The 25,193-nt window shown below is 38.0% G+C and overlaps 1 protein-coding gene across 1 annotated transcript in view; it reads right to left on the bottom strand.

Annotated features, from left to right (window-relative positions):
- Positions 1-24,374, bottom strand: part of ROBO2 (roundabout guidance receptor 2) — a 1,087,423-nt gene extending 1,063,049 nt beyond the window's left edge. Inside the window, 3 exon segments of the mRNA XM_040566381.1 lie at positions 23,543-23,659; positions 23,800-23,863; positions 24,097-24,374. Of these exon segments, the coding sequence (XP_040422315.1) occupies positions 23,543-23,659; positions 23,800-23,860 (178 nt within the window). The 5' untranslated portion in view covers positions 23,861-23,863; positions 24,097-24,374.
- Between the last annotated feature and the right edge of the window lie 819 nt (positions 24,375-25,193).

Genomic DNA, 25,193 nt, shown 5'->3' with positions numbered 1-25,193 from the left:
ATGACATCTGAAATTCAAAAGGGAATGATTCATTGTAGATGCTTTGTAAAACTCACTGAAATTTATACAAAAAAAGTAGCAATATGTACAAATAATTTGGAATGATATAGTACAAGAAGCAGTTTATAGAATTTTAGATAATCTCTCCCTTTTGAAGTTAATTTCATAAAATATCATGTATCAACAAACATTCATTACCACAAATGAAATTATTTGCCTTTTTTCTTTTCAATAAATATTGTATTTTTTCTTTTCTACAGAGAAATGCAAGGAATATAGCTACCTCAAATTGCTTGCATCTGTTCCTTAAAGAAGAGGTGTTAAGATAATATTTGATAAAAACCTATTGCTTCAGAAGTATTAGCATGTAAGGGTGTACATGTTCCCTTTGCACAAGTTTGAGTTTCTTACAAGCACAACATACATGAACGTAAATAGAATGTTTTTGTATGAGCCATTGCTGCAGAAATTTGTCTATATCTGACACCTTTACGCCTAACATGGAAGCAAAACTGCAAACAAGACAGGACAACACATTTGTACTGCCTGATGGCAGGCAAGTGGAAGGGAAAAGCAGCAGTCAGATAATTGGCAGCATAACAAATCCAAAGGTCAACATCTGACTTCAATGACTTCAGGAGTCTTCTTTTTTCAGATAAGACTTTAAAAAAAAAAAAAGAGTGCCCTCATATGCTTTCTGTCTTGGGACTACACATGTGAGAGAGACCTTTAGACCTTAGCTTCATTCTACATTGGTAAGCAACAGATCTTACAGAGAGATCTGAAGGCAGGTAACAAAGTTTGAGTAAAAAAGAAATTTTGCAAGCAACCTGGGCAGCTCTTTATGTGGAGAAAAAAAAAAAAAAAAAAAAGATTTCTTTAAGTTATTCTCAGCATAATTCCTAAACATTATTGTAAAATAACACATTTTTCCCTTGCCCTGGGAAAACTAGTGTCAACCTGATGCAAGTGAACTGTACATAATTTATGCATAAACAATTATCAAAGACAAATTCTATAATTGTATTGGAATTATGTGGCAAGGTTTTGGTAACAGGAGAGTTGAAGGGGCGGCCTCTGCAAGCAGAGCCCAGCAGCTGCCCCATATCAGCCAGAGCCAGCTCCAGCCAGTTGATGCACAGTGGAGGTGGATGTGGCCTGGAGGACGCTGAGGCCCGTGGAGAGCCCCCGCAGGAGCAGGCCCCAGGCAGGAGCTGCAGCCCATGGAGAGGAACCTACGCAGGAGCAGGGGGTCTGGGGGGAGCTGCCACCCGTGGGGGACCCATGCTGGAGCAGTTTGCTCCTGGGGAATGGACCCCGTGGTACGGAGCCACGTGGGAGCAGTTATTGAAGAGCTGCTGCCTGTGGGAAGGCCCCACAGGATCAGTTCAGGAAGGATGGCATCCCGTGGGACGGACCCGACGTGGAGCAGGGGCAGAGAATGACCAAAAAGGAGTGGCGGAGACGAAGTGTCAGGACTGACTTCATCCCCTGTTCTCCTGCACTCCTCAGAGGCAAGATGTAAGCCAAGCGTAGATGGAGAAGGGAAAGGTGTTGTTAGCTTTTAGTTCTCACTGCTCCAGTCTCTTATCAATAGGCAATAAACTACATTAATCTCCCTTACACTGAGTTTGTTTTGCCCATGAGTGTCAAGAACAAGTCCTCAAAGACAGATGAAGCCTACAAAACACTCACAGGGTTTGAGCAGCTGGCCTTAGAGTCCTGAAGTCAAGCTGAGCATGCCTTCTAGAATGTGTTAACACGACTTTCATTTCTCAGTCCCCATCTGTAAAATGGCCTGCACTGTACTTCCACATCTTATTGAAATCTTATGAAAGAAACACATTAAAGGTGTGACAGATTCCAGTGTTATAGTAATAGGCACAAAGCAAGTACCAAAGACATTTTATATAAATGAAATATATCACATGAAGTATTTTGTTTTCACAGCTGTACCTCTGTTACACCTAATCTTTGGTAACCAGTGATAAAAGCCAAAGAAAAATCTTGAAAAGCAAAACAATGAAAGCAAAGAATTCTGAGTGCCTCAACTAATGTGGTTATTAACTTCCCATGATAGACCATATTGACTTGTGCGTTCATAAGGCTCTCATTTAATTTCTGTGATTACTATAGAACATTGTAGGCTGGTTGTAAAACACATGAAAAATAAAACCATCCAACAGATTTTTGGAGACAGATATTCAGATGTGTTTTTATGATTTTGAATAAAAGCAACTGAATCAAATTATTGGTATTTATAATTTATTTATTTTTGGAAGTCATCAATGGGAATTATAGAGCTCTCAAAGGTTAATGGCAGCTAGATCCTTAACTGTTTCACCTCTTCTGAGCCATGAATGGTGAGGACCTTGTATGTTTGCACAAACTAAATATATAAGGAAGCCATAGGCTTTCACTTGGCAAGGGACAACTTGATTGAGATGACTGATGGGGGTGAATACTCCCAGCTGTTTGCCCTTTCTTTGCTAAGCAAATGGACGAAGGGCTCAACAAATAGCTCGCATTTCCACAGCTTGTATCTCAAGCATTCAAGGTAAACCAGACCAGATTCAGTTTGACTTAAATTCTATATTTTAAGCCATGAGAGTTGAGGGAAGTGATAAGGCCTTACTGCCCACAGTCAACCAGCAGAAGGGACCGTGTTACCCAGATTTGTTCCACTAAAAACATTGATTTCAGTAGTGTAATTTCTATGTTCTTAAAAATGGCTCAGTTTGTATGTTTTTTGCTATTAAGAAATACAATCCTGATATATAAAAATATATTAATATATAACGTACTATTAATTCTTAATAATTATATTAATAATTAAATAATTATTATTTGTATATATAAATATATATCTATATAAATAGTACAGCACATTCTGATTTCCATATTAGAATAGTTGCGTTTATTTTCACAGTAGATAACACAATATCAAGTCTAAAGGCAGTACTGCCTTGTGGAAGGAGACAAAGAATCTATCTGAAGAAATCTTTAAACACAACACTTATGAAATATACCTCAACTCAGAGAAATAGAAGTACGTGTTAAATATTTACTCAATAGGTTAAAATTAGTTTTGTACCCAACATAAACAAAGTATGTAATCTGACCTTTCAAAGCTAGTTTAATAAGAACTAGAAGTTGTAAGCCAACAGTTCAATACAATAAGATTTAGAGAGCTGGAAAAGAAATCTAAACAGTTTGTTTGTATTTGTTTACACTACTGCATTATTAGTTTTGTCTGAGAAGCTTGCTCATTTGATGTTTATTAGCTGTCTGCTAACAAAAATCTTTTTTTTTTTTTTTTTTTTTTTTTTTACAAATATTAATTCAAGCAAAAGGTTTTGCTTTCATTAAAATTTTCTGCTCTTTGCACTTCCAACAAAACAGAAATATGAATGCAAATTGATTTGAAAATTTAGCTAAAATGGGAATTCCTGAAGTATTTTGCCAATATTGATAACAAGATAGTTCTGCTCTATTCAAATATTTCTATAATAGCTCACTATTTGCCACCCACACACATGAAGCTTGTCATAACTACTCAAAGGGGGTATCACCAAACTCCCGTACAGTGCAAATACTCACGTATTTTTATCACTTATCTGAAAAGTACAGACCTATCTTAGGGATAATATCAAGCGTAGTAGACAATATAATTCTAACATTACCATTCAGAAGTACAATTTTGCTATATTTATATTTCAGTTGTAGCAACGGACCTGGGAGGAGCATTCCTGTGAACAAGCATTCAAATACTAATGTCATCCTTGCCCATCTAGTAGAGAGTAGTAGAACAAGACACTCACTAATGAATTAGGGAAAAAAAAAAACAACAACAACAACAAAAAAAACACTTTCCCTCCCTCACCCTCTGGCTATCATGAAAAGCAAGCTTTTTATTCAGTAGAACAAAGAAGTTACATAAATGCAAACAGACACCACAAAATTGTATCACAGAATCATCTAGGTTGGAAAAAACCTCCAAGATCACCGAGTCCAACCTCTGACCCAACACTAACAAGTCCTCTACTAAACCATATCACTAAGCGCTACATCTAAACGCCTTTTAAAGACCTCCAGGGATGGTGACTCAACCACTTCCCTGGGCAGCCCATTCCAATGCCTAACAACCCTTTCGGTAAAGAAGTTCTTCCTAATATCCAACCTACACCTCCCCTGGCGCAATCAAGCCCAACTGCAAATAGCATACTTGAATAAAAGCTGAAATTTCTTCAGAAGTGCTCTGCATCAAGAGGGGGAAGAAGAGTGCCATTCACTAGCTTTTGTAAAGAAATTAACATACAGGAGAATGTTAGAAACTGAAGAATGTATTTTCTCTACAGCTAGTGAATGACAGCTTGATTTCTCCCTTCAAATATAAAGTATGCATATGGTAACAAATATGCCTATTATTAAAGTAGTGCCTTAGATCTAAGATTACAAAGGTAAGATGCACATACTTCACATAATGATACTTTCCTACATGAAAAATATATTCAGTGTTTTTGAATTCCACAGCACAAAATAATTTCTCTGTTAATATGATACAATGCCTATGGAATACTGACACTATCATTGGGCGTGGGATTTAGCGGCACTGCCTTGGGATGATCAGAAAGGTATGACTGACTTGAATTTATCTTATACTAATAAATTTTACATCTTAATATGTTCAATCACATATAATGAATACAAGGGAAGGCACTGTGACAATCTATCAAAAGCCTTTCAAGCCAAGGCCACCTTGTTAACCTAACTTTTATTTTGCAGTCTAATAGCTTTAAAGTGAGTTTATGTTAGTATTAACTGAGAAGGTCCCAGTGAAGTAAAATAAAGACACCCCTTAATTTAATCGGCTTTTTCTTTTTCCATGTCTGATATACAATCTTTAAGATCCCACCATTAAAGGTGTTCCCTCTTATTTTTCCTTTAGCAGAATAGGTCCTTAAAATGACCCAATTAGCAATTTTTAGTTTTACGATTACAAGTGTTCTGAGTAAGACTGAACAAGTTAAATTTTTTTTAAAAGGCCACTAATATGGATTTTAGCACAAAAAACATTTTCTAAGTTTACCTCCACTTTCTTTCTATATAGTTATAAAACAGTTTCTTAACACTTTTGTACTTTCCAAGCAATGCATTGATATAATTCTTATGACCAAAAAAAAAAAGAGGAGAAAAACATGTGCTCTGGTGTTACTTTTTCCAGCTGCCATTACAGCATACATGAAGAGAAGAGCTAACTTCAAGTATATTTAACTAATATTCCACATTATTGCACACAACTTTCCTGCCAACAGATTTTTTCTCCCAATTACAGGTCTACTTTCACTTATTGCTTAAAGTTTATAACTAACTCAATACCCAAATATGTCAAATAACATATCACCATTTCTCAATCACTTCACTTTACAAATTATGTGGACCACCAGTTGCCATTCCACACTGATCTATCTAAGGCCTTTTTCGCTTTCCCTCTTTCTGCAAAGGAAGCAAGAAACTTCATCTGCACTCAACTTTAGGAGCAACCTGTGCATCACAACTTAAAGTGCTTATCTGCTGTAGATCATTTTAGTTTTCATCTCTGTTTCTAATTGTCTGTAGGAAAGAAGTATTTGCTTAAAGCCAGAGTACCAATTTAAAGCAGTAGGAGCCTTTTCACAATGGATTAGTCTGCACAGCTGGATTTATGTATCTACTTCTCTTAAGAGTTTTAAATGGCTGCCTATCAATTCTGCATCTGAGCACCTGCTGCATGTAAACCAGCAACTCAGAACTGCAAGGATCATACTGCCATATTCACCGCGCAGCTACTAGGAACCACGCTTCCGTTCAGAGATACTGAGCTGCAGTCTTCATGATTACTAGTGGTAAAATGATTTGGTTTGATTGAACCGTCTCCAAAGCAGGTCAAACAGTACAACATATAGTCTTTCTAGCATTGAAGGTGATCTTTGGAGGATGTGTTTTGACATTGGAAAGTATTTCAATCAAAACACATGCTAGATGAAACCAATTTTATCACTCTTAGAGTAACCCTTGAACATCACTTATAATGGTCACAAGGACCTCTTTTCTACTTTAATCTAAAATTCCAGGTAATGCACATATTAGGAGTGCATTAAAATGCTCTTAACCTGATTGGATTTTTAAAGGGGATGAAAGGTGAATAAATGGCTAAGTGTTACAAAGAAGTCTGAAAATTGAAATTTCCATTTCTGAATTATTTATGAAAAGTAGCATAGGAAACACGCTGAATAGCATTTCTTATTAACTTGTGAAATTAACGTTGCCAGCAATTTTCACAATACATGTTCAAGCTTACTATTCCACCAAAGAAACTTCTCACACATTTTCCACAGCTCTAATGCCAGACAAAAATATAATATTTAACACCACAGAATATCCTTTTTTTTTTTCTTTTTTCTATTCATGACAGTTGGATAGAACTCAGCAGGGATAGAGGTCCCCGTGTTATGACGAGTGCTTCTCTGCGCTGCCACTGGAGAAACCAGTCCTTGGGACTCTCAGGAAGATACTTGCCCAGAGATCCTTGGGGTGTTATACCAGGTGTAGTAGCTCTTAGCGGAATTTTCAGGGCCTCTGACTGTATGGCTTACTGACATTATGAGTCAGGAATGTTAATGATTTCAAACTCCTTCAAAACTGGATTTATAGTATTTCCCCCATTGAATGGGAAAGGACAATAAAGAATTATAAATAGACAAAACAATAGGAAACATGCTAAATTTAGTAAAACAATAGTCTGGTTATGGCAAAAAAAAGCACCTAAATTGAATTGCAAATAAATCCTGATCTATCAGAAGTGAAATTCATTGATTTTTTTTTTATGCATATATTTTGGTAAAGACAGTGAAACCTGAAAAACTGTTGCAGACAGCAAAATGCTATGAGGATGACAAAGGTGTGATAGAATAGATGCTGATGATATATACAGTACAGTACATAAACACCGCACTGTTGAGAGGACATAAAATGTTAGTGAGACAAAAATAGGTAAAGTAGATATATTGCCACAGACTGAAGAAGGGAGAGCATGGTTAAGAGGAAGTGCTTGGGTCAGCAATAATTTTCAAATGGATTACAAAAATCCTTTCTGTGTCTGCCAAGAGTCAAATCATAGATTTCCAAGGAAAGATTTGGTCAGAAAAGGCCTCCGGAGTAATCTAATAGAATAACAGGGAAATAATTAGACATTCTACTGAAAAAAAAGGGGGGGGGGGGGGGGGGGGGCAAGAAAACTTCCCAAGTTTAAGAAAAATGCTATTTTTAAATATTTTATCTGGCAATACACTACCAGATGGCAACACAACTGAAAGTTATTTTTAATTATTAGCTGGAAACAGCTAGATTCTCCACAACATACTAGCGATTCTCATAAACAAAGAACTGTAGGGAAGAAAATAGTGCAGTTTGTAGACCACATAGCAAACAGTTTTAGATCAAGCATTCGGAATAAAAAGTTTACTCACTGCTCTAATAGTAAGTGATTGTGGAAAAAGTTGCAGGTACTAAAATGTAAATAAAACACTTTATCGAGAATTTACAGAACTTGGGGTGAGTCTATGTGGGAATGAAAGCACACAAGCTGTGTTCTATTTCACTTTTGAGTATGTAAAGCCTTACTTTGTAAAAGTACGGGGAAAAAAATGATCATTATGTCATTAGAAAAAGTAAAATCTGAGCCTTGCTCAAATGCAAGATGTAAGTAGAATCAGATCCTTAGCTATTTATGATTTTTCATGAGTTGCCTCCCACACAATACTGAACTGATTATATAAAATTTTAGTTTGCTTTCCCATGACATCCCGCTATCAGCCATCATCATATAAGACCAAGTTATAGCTATTAAAATAAGCTTTATACATCGTGACATATCAGGAGATATGCGTAGCAAGAACGACTGGAAAAAGAACACAGGATTTAGGATATATGTATTCCATTCTCCTCAAGAACACTTTTTGTCTTAGTCAAAGGTAAAATACCCTCTGAATTCTGTCTTGGTTTATTGTGGACTTAGATGTGTAGAAGACTATTTTCTACTGCATCTCAAGTAGAAAGGAAGTACCTCTGGGCACCCACAGTAGAAGAGAGAGGAGAACAGAGCACATGAGGGAAAGGCTTTAGAGTTGCACATTTATTATCAGCTAGTGCAACAAACTAAGTAAAAGCTGAGTTAATTAAATGGATTTTCAATATTTGCAGCAAAAGATTTCTAAGTTAAAATACCTCAGTAGTTAGCTCAGATGAAATTTAATTACTCATAGAATTACCATTGTCTTCATTAGTAACTGGCCCTTTGCTATGGATTATCACATAAATCTTTTTCCATACTGTATCTAATTGAAAGTAAACAAGCCAAACCTTGGTGTAAACCCATTCAACATACACAAATTAAGCCAGTATTTATGCTAGATCTTATTTTCTCTGAACTCCAATATCCATTTACGGTGCCTAATAAAGAATCAAATACAACAGTAATGCTTGGCTGGTCCCCTGCCAAAATGCTTGATGCTGAGTCCCTGCCTAACTTAAGTGTATAAATTGATATAGCAGATCCTCCAGCTCCCAATCTGAGGCAGCTACTTTCCTCTAATTGCAAGCTTCATGTTATGAATTAAACATTAATACATTTTCAAGACACATCTACGTGAGCAAGAAAGAAGGTAGTCAGGAGGGCAGCTCCACAGGGGCACTGGATGCACAGCATCATGTCAACCCAGCCGTGCCAACAGCCCATGATACCCCAGGGGAAACCCCACGCACACACAACATCCCTGCAGGGCTGCAGGGAGAGTTGAGCCACTGTCACACGCCTTTGGTCTCCTCAAAGAGGGGCAGTGCTGGACTGCTGCCAGTCAGTTGCTGCTGTAGAGGTATTTCTTCCAGTGTCTTCACATCTCTTTAATCCCCCCAAAACGAAACAGCAAGACGTCCATTCAGCCATGAATGGAAGGAAGCCACATGTACTTGCTGGAGATGCTGGCTGCATGGAGTGATGGCAACATCTCAGTCATGGGTACCACAACACAATAAGCAAGATGCTTCTGCATAAGGAGGCAGCCCCACCACCCAAGGCCAGGAGCCACTACTTTCAGACAGGGTTGGTTTGAAACCCTGTGGGACACAAATACTGTGCCTTATACACATCACGGGCAAGTTGCTGTAATAGGTACTGCAGACACTTTTAAGCAGCGGGATTTCCTCTGTCCCCTATTAACATCATGCATTTGGAAGGCAGGGCACAGCATTTAATACCTTCCCAGAACTGTGAGCAAGATAGTTACTAGAACTCTCTTATTACAATGACTTACAGAATAGATAGATGTAACAGGTACTTGCATATTATTTTCCATAGAAAGCTTACTAAATTCTCCACACTGTATTCCTTCACATCACGAATTTACTTAGTAATATAGGTACGCAAACTAAGAATTTACATAAAGATTATTTAAATAAATGAAATTCTTCCTGTTACCTGGAGCTACCAATACCATTTACAGCATGCATGCAAAACAGTAAAAAGAATAGTATTATATGTAAGATTTGTTAGCATGATACCAAGAAAATCTTCTGTAAAGATAGGCCCTGCAGCCAGCCTCCAAACAGCACATGCAATGACTTATTTCAGTTTATATCCAAAATATTACCACCAAGGCAAAAATTAGCATTAAACTGTATATTATCATAGTTACAGAACTCCTTTTGCCCTGTAAAAGGGGAGAGTGAGTGGTGGTCAAATAGTTCCTTATACGTGTAGGAAAGATGAAAGCTGTTTGCACAATTCACTGGTTGTTGTGTCCATCTGCTCACATCTACAAACAGATTAATAGGTATCATATTAGATGTAACAAAAGGTCAATATAGAAGTCGGGGGGGGGTGGGGGGGGTGGAACGGTAAGAAAAACACTTATGGTATGTTGGCTCTAAGCCAGCAAGGAAGGCTGAAGTTGCATCTTATTGACAGAAGAGTTATAAATCCATATTGCATCCCCTTCTCCCTGAAGGCATCTTCAAGGCCTTCTTACTACTGCCTTGAAAGAGGAAAATACTAGACATTAAAGTGTCATCAGCTCTGGAAATCAAAGATGCTGTCAGACAATCTAGTGTTTTGCACTCCAAATGTGAGTACCCACTGGAGATTAGCAGAAAAGTAGATCACTTGCAAGGGATTAGTGAAAAGTGTTTAAACTTTATCTAATTTATATAGATCATAAATACAAATTAACCTAAGCTACACAGGAATTTATGGATGTGAAGATTGCACAGGAAAGTTTTAGGTGTTAAGTTGAAAAAGGTTTTTGAAAAAATTCACCATCCTTAACATACATATTCCCCGCTACAAACCTGACTAACTCCTGTCTTCATTTACTTACATGGTACTTGCAACTTCCTTTTGTATTAATTTGATTTTTTTCCCCATCTTCATTCTTGGATCAAAGTGATTATTACCTCTCAATAAGCTAGGCTAACCTAATACAAGTGCTCTAATGGAAACATCTATTTTAACCTATGACAGTTATTACTATGAAAACAAGCAGTAAGAAGAATTAGAACCATTTGTTCTCAGGCTTTTATGGTGTGAGGAGACTGCTGCCTTCAGAGAGCTTGTAAAGCTTTCTTACAGAAATGCTTTCTGGGCTTTTCTATATAATTTAATTAGAATGCTTCATTTCCCAGTATAACATTTACAAGAATCACCTCTCCAAGAATCACCTCATCTAAAAAACTAATTGCAATATTTTCACAATAAATATTACTTGTATCCAGTTTCACTGGAGAAAAACATATCACACACCTCAAGGTAAATAAACATTTAAATACAAACAAATGAAAAGAAACATTTTAAATGCTATTATTTTATTTGGGAAGTCTGAGAATTAATACAGGGTTCTTATCAAATCTAGAAAATGCTGAGGAACACAGAGTGTCTGTTCTTTTTTTTCCTTTTACTGAAAGAAAAGAATATTTCATATTTATGTAATCTGTCATCAGAAAGTCCCAGGCCTTTGCAGTGAATGACCTTGTAAAGAAGCAAAGAATCTACCAGGATTCAAGAATGGTAAGATTTACGAGCTGACTGCGGTATAAAGCATAAATCACAACATTATTTTCACTCAGTTGATATGAAGAAAGACTGCACACAACGTAGATGGGCCAGAAGTGGTTAAAAGTTTCTCCATTGGATTATATTCCTATTAGATCTGTAGTCAAATTTAAACACAAAATTAATCCAAATTATTTGCTTGCTTGCTTTCTTAGAGTAAACCTGCCCAAAAAAGTATAGATGTCTTGAGAGCTCACAAAGCTAAAGCTCATCGTAGTTTGGTTATATTGGCCCGGTGCACACGATGCCCCTCATCACACATCTACCCTGAAGGTTATTTATTTTCAGCTTGAGAGTACAGAATCATGAAATTAACTCTTTAAAAGGCTCCAGATGAAGGAAAACAAAATGTTTCATATAAAAAGATAACAAGATAAATCAAGTAGCTGAAACAACAAAATCACATAGAAGGAACGGGTAAATCAACTGTACAAAAAATGTTAATGGCTATTGAAGTTGGATTTAACACTCAAGCCATGAAAAATATCAACCCTTAACACACACAAAAAAAATGTAAATAGGGTAAATAAGAAACTTTTTGCATACAGTTTAAACTTTTTGTCTTGTGTCTATAAAACTTATGTCAAACAAAACCTCCATCAGATATGGTGCCAATTCAGCAAAATAGTTTTATTTCATAAATTTGAATAGAGCATCTCACTCCCCTGTTTTGCTGAAGAGTAGCAGGCTCAATAATCTCCAAGAGCAGCACGTTTAACTACATGGAAAGCCAAAATAAAGCATTCCTCATAACAAGCATCTTACTCTTTTATAGACCTTGTATGTTTGAGTACATTTGCGGGGGGGGGGGGGGGGGGGGGGGGGGTGGGGAGGGATGTGTAAACAGTGCAGCCTTTGAGTTTCAAGTTGGAGATAATGACAGTGAGACCTGCCAGATGAAGTTAGAAGTTTCACATGAAAACTTTTCATATTTACGCTTATTTTAAAACATGTATAATTTTAACCCCATGCCATGTACTGTGTACTTGAAGTACAGCACGTGCTTTCTGATTTGTACATGCTATAGCACTTAAGCTCATTCTCCAACTGACAGATAGCACAATGAAACAACCAACATAGACTGATTTTGCTTGTCATGTGCATGCATAAATTAATATCATAGAATCATAGAATATCCCGAGTTGGAAGGGACCCATAAGGATCAAGTCCAACTCCTGGCACTGCACAGGTCTGCCCAAAAGTTTAGACCATGTGACTAAGTGCACAGTCCAATCGCTTCTTAAATTCAGACAGGCTTGGTGCAGTGACTACTTCACTGGGGAGCCTGTTCCAGTGTGCGACCACCCTCTCGGTGAAGAACCTCTTCCTGATGTTCAGCCTAAACTTCCCCTGCCTCAGCTTAACACCGTTCCCGCGGGTCCTGTCACTGGTGATAATGGAGAATAGGTCACCTGCCTCTCCACTCCCCCTCGTGAGGAAGTTGTAGACTGCGATGAGGTCTCCCCTCAGCCTCCTCTTCTCCAGGCTGAACAGGCCAAGTGACCCCAGCCGCTCCTCCACTCTAGGCCCTTCACCATCTTCGTTGCCCTCCTCTGGACACTCTCCAACAGTTCCACGTCCTTTTGTACTGTGGTGCCCAGAACTGCACACAGTACTCGAGGTGAGGCCGCACCAGCGCAGAGTAGAGCGGGACAATCACTTCCCTCGACCGACTAGCAATGCCGTGCTTGATGCACCCCAGGATACGGTTGGCCCTCCTGGCTGTCAGGGCACGCTGCTGGCTCGTATTCAGCTTGCTGTCAGCCACAACCCCCAGATCCTTCTCTGCGGGGCTGCTCTCCAGCGTCTCATCGCCCAGTCTGTACGTATAGCCAGGGTTGCCCTGTCCCAGGTGCAGGACCCGGCACTTGCTTTTGTTAAACTTCATGTGGTTGGTGATTGCCCAGCTCTCCAGTCTGTCCAGATCTCTCTGCAAGGCCTTTCCACCCTCATCCGAGTCCACAACTCCTCCAAGTTTGGTGTCGTCGGCAAATTTGCTCAAAACACCTTCTAGTCCTACATCCAAATCATTTATAAAAAGATATTGAAGAGGACTGGCCCTAAAATGGAGCCTTGAGGGGCCCCACTAGTGACCACCCGCCAGCCAGATGTGGCCCCATTTACCACAACCCTTTGAGCCCTGCCCATCAGCCAATTGCTCACCCATCGTATGATGTTTTTGTTTAGCTGTATGCTGGACATTTTGTCCAGTAGGATCCTATGGGAAACCGCGTCAAAAGCTTTGCTGAAGTCCAAAAAGATCACATCAGCTGGTTTCCCTTGATCGACTAGATGGGTGATCTTATCATAAAAAGAAATCAAATTTGTTCGGCAGGACCTACCCCTCATGAACCCATGTTGGCTGGGACCAATGACTGCATTGTCCCCCAGGTGCGCTTCAATAACTTCAAGGTTCGTCCTCTCCATAATTTTACCAGGCACTGACATGAGACTGACAGGCCTGTAATTGCTAGGGTCTTCTTCCTTACCCTTCTTGAAAATTGGCACAATATTTGCTACCTTCCAGTTTACTGGGACCTCTCCAGATTCCCAAGATCATTGAAGACTAATTGAGAGAGGTCCCGCGATGACGTCAGCCAGCTCTTTAAGCACCCTGGGATGAATCCCATCCGGACCCATGGACTTGTATGGATCCAGGTGGAGCAGCAAATCCCGCACACATATGCAGAATTGCATCTAGAATCACATATGCCCTCTTCCCCATCTTTTTTTTTTTTTTTTTTTTTTGATAACCTAGAGAACAATATTTCTAAATCTCAAGCACTTTTGTAGAGTGCAGTTGTCTGCACAGTGCCCTGAGCTGCCTGCACTGGCTGAGCCCACCTTTGAGCTGAGGTGTCGGGACAGAAGACCTTGAGAGGTCTCTTCCAATCATTTCCTGCTGAAAATACCTGACTGATTTCTACGTGCAACAAAACTTAAAAATCTTGTATATTTTTCTGCATCAAGCAAAAGATCAAGGAAAAGTAGTGGCATGCCTTTCACACAATACTCTTGAACCTTTAATTTCAGTTGGACAGTGCTAAACAACAATACCACGAAATTTGAAGCCTTACACACTTCAAGAAGTTCCCCTAGGAACATTATTCTACTTTAGGGCAATAAACTCTAGAAGTTTTCTGCCAGGGCAAGTCCTTGGCACATGCATATATATATGTATCTGTAGTATTATAATATTCATAATAAAGTTTCCTTAGGCAGATACTTTACAATAAAGAAAATGTACAGGATTTTTTACTGGTAATGATTGATGCCAGCCATTTTGAAACAAACTGCAGACAGAATATAAAGAGAATGGCTTGCTTTAAACTTGAACTACACACTGAACTATTTCTCTGCAAAATGAAACTTCCATTTCTCTCAATAAACCTTTTTTCTTTCTAGCTTTTGCAGTTCAGGACATACTTGTAATACTATTTGCATGAACTTCGCAAAAAGACATCCAGTAGATGTTATTTTGTCGCTATATTTAATGCGGCTTGAGAAATGAAAACATTTTCACTTTCACAAAAATATTTAAACAGCCAAGAAATAATCAACATTTCTACTACTTATTAGGATAATGGAAGCAACATCCTTATCCATGTATTTTTAATGCTATGATCTTGCAACTATGAAGCATACTCCTGAAGCACTGAAACATCATTTAACAAGATGGAAAAGCTGCAACTTACATTTATCTCATTCAGAAATGAGCTGTCAAAGTTAAATTGTCATGTAATTAATTGTGCATTTACTGGCAATTTTGGAACTGTGAATGAAAGGCTGTACTGAAATAACAAGTCATTGCACGCTTTCATCTAATACATTCGAGACAATTCTTTGAATACCACTGTCTCTGAATAGAGTGCTAACAAGATCCTCCCTGTAATAAACTATCACCTAATAAGTTTAACAATATAATTTTCTTTAAAAAATCTTTCTTAGATGGCCATCATTGGATGGATTCCATAACTGATGATGAGATAAAAACTCGACCTTCAAGAAGTAATTTACCTCCAGAGAGAGCACTGAAATAGCCTAAGAGGGAGTTGGTGCAAACTTTAATGGATTTACATGCAATTATGGCATAGGACAACCTGCCTTTACATGCCTGCAGTTCAGTAGTCTCCAACTCTTCTACTTTTATTCAAAAGGGATCTAGAAGGGCTACTGATAGCCTTTTAACCTCATTTCACTCTACCCCAGTGATACTACTTTCCTACTCTGCCTCTCTCTCCCTGTCCCTTCTTTATTTTCACACCGTTCATTAGTTACTGAACATGTTTTATTCCGATGCCTTGGCAGACTGTTTGCCTCAGGTTTTTGCTTTGGGAAATTGTGATTTGTCATACCAGTTATCAATAGGCAATACAGCTTTTGAGATACCTCTTCGGCCTTTTCAGTCAAGCTTTGCCATTCCAAAACCTTTGCTGGGCTGTATTCATCCTGCAAGAGTGAGGCTCTAAAACCAGAACAAGTGGCAAAAGGAAAAAATGGATATATAATTCCCAAGCATCAGTCGGTCAGCATAGGAGCTGACACCGTGGAGACAGGCAAACTCTGAACTTATAGCAAAGTAGTTATTAGGGTTAGAAGCCATGACAGGCTTGGTATTTTTACTTTAATAAAGCTTTCACAGGACTCGTTTACAGGGAGTTGTGTTTTTAAAAAGGCTAAAAGTGACCTTACTATCAGAGGTAGGTGTTTATTTAGCAAGTAAACCTAAACAGCAGCTGAAAACTGAAAGTAACCTTCCTGAAAAAGAAATCTATTTCAGTTATCCAACATATTAAACAAGCTTCTTTGAACTATGAGCTTCATGACAGAATATCCTTTTAGATGTTCACTTCAGCTTACCAAGACCTGATGGTTTATGGGTATGGTAACTTTTTAAAATAAATTACATACAGAAAAAAGACAAATCAATCCTGAAATACTTGAATTTAAAATGCAATACAAATAAAACTCTGAGCTGTACTTCAATAAATATACATTAGGACACTTAGTACTTGTACAGGTTCCAGGATAAAGTGTTTTATACCACATGCATTGTATCATTCTCTTCACTGCCAATTTTAATTATTTTTTATGAAGCTTACTACAACAGTGACTGCCAAGAGTATTTTTGAATCATACATTTTTGTTAAAATATCAAGAACACTATTTTTGAAGGAAAGACTTATACATTAAAAAATGTATTTAAAATAAAATAATCAAAATTACTACAGAAATCAGTCAAATATCTCTAAATGCCTTTACACTTCCACAGTAAGGATACAGAAGACAGGGCCGGCACAGTCATCACTCAGTTCCTCCATCACATCTAAATTCAACCATCTACTAGAGCTCCACAGTGAGGAAGCTCTAAGAACAGAGGAGAAACAGCATTGCAACACAACATGCCTGTAGAGTTTTGGTTGTCCTATCTCCTGTTATTCTTACTAGACCACCTGGACATAGAGGACAAGCAGAGATTGCTAAAGCCTGCCATCCAAATCTAAATTTGGATCAAAGCACAAGTCTCTCAGACTAGGTGCAGAATCCCAAGTGAGTGCTCTCCAGCTCTCTGTAATAGGATGCTTCACGGGAGAACTGTACGAATTAGTTTTATTTTGCTGGAATGAGCTTCAGTTTCATTTAAAGGAGATGAAGTGATTGCCTTGAAACAATTTAATGTATTCTACAACACATTCTGATAATCTTTGGAGAGACTTTAAAAGTACATATATTTTTCATTAGCACCTACTTATGTAGAAGGGGATATGAACTGTAGCTGGTGATTTGATTTAAATGAAAGTTTTACAGTATATTTAAGTGGAGTTTGGGGTTTAAGCTAGAACTACAGAGTGATTCAGAAATGAGTATAGCAGTTCCTCCAAGTAACCTCTCTCCCCAGTTCTTCCTATCCCAAGTATTTGCTTTCCAGAAAAACGTTTCCTGCATAAGTAACAGAATACAGTGCAAGGACTCATGCTTTGTTGTGGCTTTTGCAGGCACTGACTTTGCCCCACAAATCTTCCCTTCTGATAGTCCCATTAATACCAAATTAATTAGATAAAACACACATGCATTCTCCAAAGCACAATACATTCCTAAAACATATAGCACATATTAATACATATACAGATATAGACATGTTCTAATATGTCTGTAAGCATATGTATAGTTTTTAAACAAGCAATTGCAACTTCCCCCATTTATGGTGCCAGCCAAGTGGGCAAGTTTTCTATTTCAGAGTGCCGATGTATCGAGAGGTTCAAAAATGAGGAACAGCAATTCAACTTAACCTGGTCCAGGAACGCTGCAAACCTATATAGTTCTTTTCTCCCACACACTTCTTTCCTCCCAGTACATGAAGATCTTTAGGCAGTATTTACTGCTTCTAATGAGAGGAAGGAAAGTTATCTAGCAATTCAAGAGGAATCACAGCAGAACTCCCCCTCCCCCCCCCCCCCCCCCCCCCCCCCCCCCCCCCATTGCCCAACCACAACAGCCTTCTCACTGTGCTCCCAGGGAAGGATCAGCAGATCAGCTCCAGCAGTGGCTGCTCTTCTTGTGTCTGTAATACACCATCTACCGCTACTCTGGCCCTGCTGATGCTGGAAATTGCACACGTTTCATCTCAGCAAATTTTGGATGGGATTTCAGACACTGGGGTAGGGGGGTGGGAAGAGGATGGCACTGGTATAATCTGAGGAAATCCCTCATGCTGAATACCAGAAGTCTGCTGGCAACAGTCCAGGTATGAGAATCCTTTCGAGGGGAATGCTGTGAGCAATATGAAGTGAAACTTACCCAGCAGCTGATGCTCTCTCTAATTGACTTGATCTGATGACCTTCCCATAAGTTGGGAGAAACATCTGTTTGAGATGTTGCTGAAGTTATATTGCTTAAGTACAAACAGTAACTTCTTGCAGACAATTACGGGGCTAAGATTTTGCTGAAATCAGTAACTTTATAGTTGCAGGGAGTTGCATTATAGTTCTGGTTTGTTGGGAAGCATTTAGTTTATCTTATTTTTAGAAGAGAAATTATTTTGTAGATATATATTTTCACACAATCATGGTAAAGGACCAGGTTGAAACAGACCTCTGAAGTCATATGGATCAAACCTCCTGCTCAAAACAGGGCCAACATTACTGTTAGATCGGGTTGCCTAGGGCCTTGTGCTATCAAGGCCTGAATATCTCCATGGACGGTTGTTCCCAGACCTCTCTGGGTAACCCATGTCAATGCTTGACCATACACTCAGTAAATAATCCCCTCCTTGTCTTTGTGAGTTTCCTTCCTGCACCTCATGGCTGCTGCTTTTGTGCATTTTTGATGAAAGTCTCCCTGTGCCTTCCTCTACATCTGTGTGCTGACCCCCTAATGATCTGTGTCCCTCCACTGCAAATTTTGCCAACATCTTATTTCGAAGGGCCCAGAACCTGATACAGTATCCCAGATACAGCTCCATAAGTGCCTACTACAGGAGCACAATGGTTACCACCAGCCCACCTAACATATTCTTGCTAATGCCACAGATGATGTAGCTCATTTGCATTACCTCCAGGGCATGCTGCTGACTCATATTTGTTACTGCCCACCAATGTATCCATGACCTTTCCCCAAGAGCTACATTATACCTACGCTGTACACTGTAAGAGGTACCTACAGATTACCTGTGGCTTTCCACACAGTAGTTTTTGAAAGACTAGTTTGAAAGGATGACTTAAGACAAAAGGTTTTTAGTGAAAATTAACACAAAAACAAAAGCCTGCCAGCCATCTCACATGTGGCAACCAGAACAAATCTCGTTTCTTCCTCTGTGCATGCACAGATCTCATGCACCAGTAGGTGATGCCACAGGCTTTGGAGGGGCTGAGTGACCAGTTGGCCAGCAAAGCTCCCTGCACACAAAGCAGGTCCAGGCAGCAGCGTCATCTGGGTCCTACTCAGTGTCACCATGGAGCTGCCTATCTTCACATCAAGAGACAGGAGCTCGGTTACGCACGTATACTTGGCAGGTTTGGCCATGCTAGAGGCAAGCTGTGACACTGCAGTGTCAGTTTGTGACATCAGGATCAGCTGAAGTGTGAAATTGAAACCAATTTTGGGACTCTTACTTCCTACATAGAGACTTCACTCATTTTTTTCTCCTTCTTTAAAACCAAAGCCACTAGCCACTATATAAATGTAGTGTTATATGTGCATACACATACACACCATACATATATAAAATATTGATTCCTTTTATTAACTTGTCAGACAAGCAGACAGTGAGAGGAAGTTACTTAGAGATGTTTTAGCCCAGTGATATGCAGTGGTCAGAAATAGGTACTGTTTCTAGTGGCTATTTTCAGTACATCAGACAGATGTACAGTTCAATACTACTTAGTTTAATAGCAATTCCAAAGCTTAGATTTTCAATTTCTAAGTAGTTAGAATTGTTACTGTATTTCAACATCCTATCTATAGACAAAACTATTTAATAAAGCTAGATCCATGAAAAAGTCTCTTTAATCTATCATCTACCAAGGCCTTCCTTCCCACAAACAATCCACAATAATCTCAAGACTGAGAAATGAGCTTGTTATTCATCGTTTTTGGAGTATGTTTGGGGCATATGGGGGAAAAACATATGGGGCGCACATGGTTTTTCTCAGTAGCACAGATAAAAAGATGGAAGGGACATAATTTGAATGCTTATGTTCAGCTTTAAGCATCAACCTTGTGACTCTGAAGCCCAGCAAAGACATTCTTTTACTGTTTCTGAGGGTATACTGACGTATCCTGCAAATTTCAAGTTAAATGCAACACTGAGAGTAACCTGCTTTGTCATTGGATATAGTTACCAAATACAAGAGGACAACAAAAACACCCCCCGGGACATCATTTCAATTTAAAAGTTAAGATAATTTTCTCCAAATAGAACTGTGCTGGGAGGGGGAAAAATGTCTGCAGTCAGGGACCAGAGATCAACCCACCAGCGACACCCATTACTTTCTAGTACATGCAGTCTGGGCTCTGAAGTCTCTCTGCTTTAGCATATTGCACAGCCTTTATTATTGATCACTAAAGAAAACAACCTGTCGATGCTTTACACTGACAACTCTGAAAAAATAGATTCAGAAGGATTTTTTCTGCATACAGAAAAAGATGCTTAGAAGCATACACCCAAGATTACCAGCATTACTGCTGCACTCTTCAGAGAGCACAGATGCCTTTTCATTTGGCATCTCCAGAGTTTCAAAGACAGCACCTACCTACTCTACACAGCCACGAAATTTTACATATTATGAAACATTCACTTCTTTTGTAAATTTACAAATTATTAGGTTTTATTATTCATCTTCTGTCTTAAGACAGCATATCAACATTAATACTGTTAGAGAAATCATATGGTTGGAAGTCTTTTAGATTACCTGAACAAACAATTGAGCAATTACTGTTGTATGATATTCTCAAAGTTTGCCAAGAAAAGAAACAAGTTTAGATGCTTCAAAACATTCTTCAGATTTCTTATGGTTCAATGTTAAAGAGAGAAAGTGTTTTTTAATTACTTATGAGTATAAAATATATGCTGGGGTTCTCCTGGAGACAGATAAATGAAGCTGTAATATTCAGGTAAGGGAGAAAAGCAGAGTGGATGTAAAATGCTGGAAGTGACACATTTGATTAATGTGCGAGAGCTCAGAATAAAATGAGTCTCTTCCATACTTCAATCTGCATTTGAAACTTACACTGGGTAAAATGAAGTAGTTAATGGTATACAATGTGTAAAGAGACCAAGATATGAGCATTCCTCTTCAGCTTCCTGGACCTCAAAAAACATAATAGCTTGGGTAATGTGTAGAAAGAGGCAGGAATAACTGTTGAAAAACAGAGGGTTTTTAATTTGAGTTTATTATTCCAATTGGAAACGGCAGTAGAACAAGTGTTGGGAGCTCTCTAACTTCCATAGCAACCCATTCACACTGAATTTATGTGACTCAGAAGCTGAGTCCTTTAAATGCAGCCATATGGCTTTGAAAGCTTTTTGATTTGATGCCCAGATACAGGATAATTATTTATTCATTTTATTGTCCTGGTAGACTCTGAATATTCACACATCACAATTTTACTCAAATTACTTGAGTTCTCCTTTACTTATCAGTTTCCTGCAAGTCTTTACTTTTTTCTTTTACTTCAAAAAAAAAAAAAAAAATGTAAAATAGAAATCCACAGCAAAATTAAAAGATACGTCTGGTAACTTAAAGAAATTTCATATCTTCTAAACACCCTGTACATATCATTATACTGAGAAAGTATGTTACCTGCTTTTAATTTACTACTTAATTGCTAGAAGATTAAAGATTCACATTTCATTTGAAGGTTTAAGTAGTCATCAGCAGTTGCAGTATGTATTCTCAAAAGGATATACTAAACTTCTATCACAGCACAGTATAAGTCTACCAACACTGAAACATAGCCAGCTTTGTAACATTGGGCCTAATTAAATGAATTTCTTAATATACACAAGCCACAAAAACAATCTAACCATATGATTTCGAATTAAAACAAAATAGCATTGCTCAAGTTTCACATCTTTTGTCCCCATCAAGAAGTTATTGCCACTTTTTTACATTAACAGAGAAGATAACATTTTAGATAATTTAAACCTTAAATGCAATAAAGCTGTGTTTTGTTAATTACAGAAAACAAACACGAGACATGACCAAACTTCTCCTCCATGAGAGATGTAGTAGTACTAACCTAGCATTTTCTAATCCATTGCTTTGTTTCAAGGCAACACTTGTCAGCTTGGAAATTATGTCAATGCTCATATGACTAAGACTAAGCATGTGCATAAGCATCCACTCATACAAAACCATAAGATCAACTCAGATTTAAAACAGTGCAATACTCAATGCCTGTCATCGTCCAGAAATTCTAAATATATTCAGAAACCTGTAAAGTACCTTTCACAGTACAAGTGAACACAAAACAAATTCTTTAAAGTTACTGTTTCAGTGTTTCTTTCCAGTCTGCACAGCAGAAATAGCTTCACCATTCACCAATATTTCATAAAAACAAACATGTACCATACTTGCATTTTAATACAATACCACAATAATTCTTCAAATACTTTTTTTCAAGCCAGAGACTACAATGTCAAAATGAGAGCTTTTTTAAAGGAACAAAGTCTTTAAAAAAAACAACTCACTTTTTTCTACACAATTTACATCACAGGAAACCTTTTTGCATGCCTGGTGATTAGCTGCAAAATGTTCATAACTTATCCCACAGATATGCTGCATGGGTTCTTTGGTCAGCTTTTAATATCTGCAGAGATAACATCAATTTCCATGCATTTGAGTTTCAGCAGAAGTTTCCTACTGAACTGCAACACAATGTTTACAGACAATTTCTATGCCTGGATCTGCACAAAATGTAAACACACCATTATCATTCCAGCAGTCAAGAACTACCACTTCTGTCCAAACTGCACAGTGGAAAGGATCCACCATTGGTCACATACACTACCTGGCATCATTCTTGTACTAAAATAAGTAAGATAAACCGTAGCTGGAAAAAGCACAGCATTTTTCCCCACTTGGGAGAGTGAACTAAATGCATGACAATCTCAGCTCTCCTGTAACATTTCCTGAAGTTGGTCTGACATATATCAACAAGAAATGGCTATCTACTTCCCTTTAATTTCAGTACCTTTGAATTATCACTTACTTTCCTCCCACCCTGTTCAACACAAAACAAATAATTGACAAAAAAAACACCAGAAAATGCTTGCATATTAAGTATGTCTCCCGTTACCTCCCTCAGTACCAGACCTTAGATACAGTCTTTAGATCAGAAACATGCAATAATGCTTCATTATGCAAACAAAAACACTAAGCTCGACTTTTTTCTTTTTTTTTTTTTTGCCTCTGCATTCTTGCAGCTGTTATTATGCACTGCCATCAGTAAGATGGAAACACAACATGGAAAATATTTATAGCATGCAACAAATATTTTGAATATTACATGCTCATTGCAGATATCACAGCTAAGTAATGCAAAGTGTCTGTCTATAATCTCTTCAGCAACAATTTTTCCACACCTAAACAATCAGAGACACACTCCAGTCACAGAGCACAAGAAAACAGATTCAAGCATCTGGATAATCTCATCAGGCACTAAGACAACATTTTCCCAACAGCACTTGACTTTTCAACTGAAATATTTCAGATTGACATTATTATTCCCTGTCAAGCATAACACACAACTTCAGTACTTCATCACAAACCCTTGTTTCTCCAACAAATCCTATGCAATATTAAGTAAATAAAATATTGCTGACAAAAAAAAAAAAAAAAAAAAAAAAAAAAAGAACCTTTTGAACAAACAGCTCAATATTAAAAGATGTTCACTTACCTTGTCCTTGTCCACTGATCTGGTAACTCCACAGCAGCAGAATAGTTGATAATATCCAGTGTGTCCACCCAGTTAATCTGACGCATCGTGGTCTTCCAGCCATTGCATTATTGGATGCTATATAAAGAAAAAATATTGGATGTTTAGTTATAACAGGAAATATACCTCACGGTGGAGGGAGACTAGGGGATGTAACACAGAAAAACCACCACAAGTTTCCTCAGTATGCATCCATCATTACTTTAATAAATACCTACCTGTAAAAATGCTTTTTAATTCAGAACCTCCCTTCCTCTGTTTGTTCAAGACTGATCTCATAGGCTATTACGAAATGGAAGTAAATTGCTTTGAAAATGCTTGCATCTACCTTGTATACAGAGGTTTTAAGTTTAGCAAAAACAACAACAAACTCCAACAACAAAAATCAAACAACAGGTTCCAATCTTGCCCAATTTAGGAGCCCTGAACAACAAGAGCTTCACTGAGTCACACTTCGAAGTTTTTCTGTGTAGTACAGCATTGTTCCAAGACAAGGCTGCAATGTACAACATTACCTTTGAGATTCTTCCCTTCCCACTTACTCTCACACATAGATGGAAGAAAGGCAATAGAAACTACAAGAGTTTTCTTGCTTGGGTTGTTTATTTTTCTCTCTCCGCCCTTCCCCTTTATTGTGACACAAAAACCTCCACTTTCTCATTTAGTCAGTTGTCCAGTTACTAGCCCAGGTCACTCTGTTTTCTCATGTAGTTCAGGTAGCTGTTCAGGATTAATTTTTTTTTTTTTTAATTTTTTTGTTTAACCTACAAACTGGCTACTGAAACCAGTTCTGCAGAGAAGAGAAAATCCTCAATGTTGCAAGCACCTTGATTTTCTCACTATGAGTTTGTTTTAAACTCTACTAGAACAGCTGCTATTTCAGCAAAACAGTGCCCTCCCTCGCAAGCACTTGATAGATTCTCCCCTTCGATTCTAATTAAGGCATATGAAGGGAAAAGGGGAAGGGATGCTACAAAACATTGTTTGGCATTGCCTTTTTAACCCTGAAAGAAAAGGAAGGGCAAATAAACTGAAAATGATAGTCCCAAAGAAAATATCTAGAACAATTAGTATGAATAATTTCCCTAAAAAGTTGGGGGGGGGGGGGGGGGGGGGGGGGGGGGGGGGGGAAAGGAAGGTGTTGTTTGTTTTGTTTTCTTGTTTTGTTTTTTAAGACCCTGCAAGTTCAAAAAAGCAGATTTGTAGAAGCAGTATCTTAGAAAATAGTTTGAGGACAGAATATTCATGAAATAGAATAATAGATACGTTTGTAATTCTCACTGTAAGCAAACAGATGGTATTCAATTAGTTATTTACCTACTTTACTAATATTAATTAAAATCTGTAAGATAATTTTTAATTTCACTGTCTACAGAAAGCTAGAGTTTCACAAAAATTTGACATTTGTATCTACAGCCCTGTTAACTGCAACATGAATATCACAACTAAGAAAGCATTAGGATAGTATATATGAACCCCTCAGGGAACCACCTAGTGTTTAAGGAGAAGTTTTTACTTCAAGATTCATAACTAGTGAATAGAGGAAGACAACTGTTCTTTGCTTATCTTGTGAAAGATAATAAAAAATTACACTTAAAAATAAAAAAAAGAA

This window comes from Cygnus olor, chromosome 1 (assembly GCF_009769625.2).
Source record: "Cygnus olor isolate bCygOlo1 chromosome 1, bCygOlo1.pri.v2, whole genome shotgun sequence".
NCBI classification, from domain to species: Eukaryota; Metazoa; Chordata; class Aves; order Anseriformes; family Anatidae; genus Cygnus; species Cygnus olor.
This window is presented reverse-complemented; position numbering and strand designations above follow the sequence as displayed.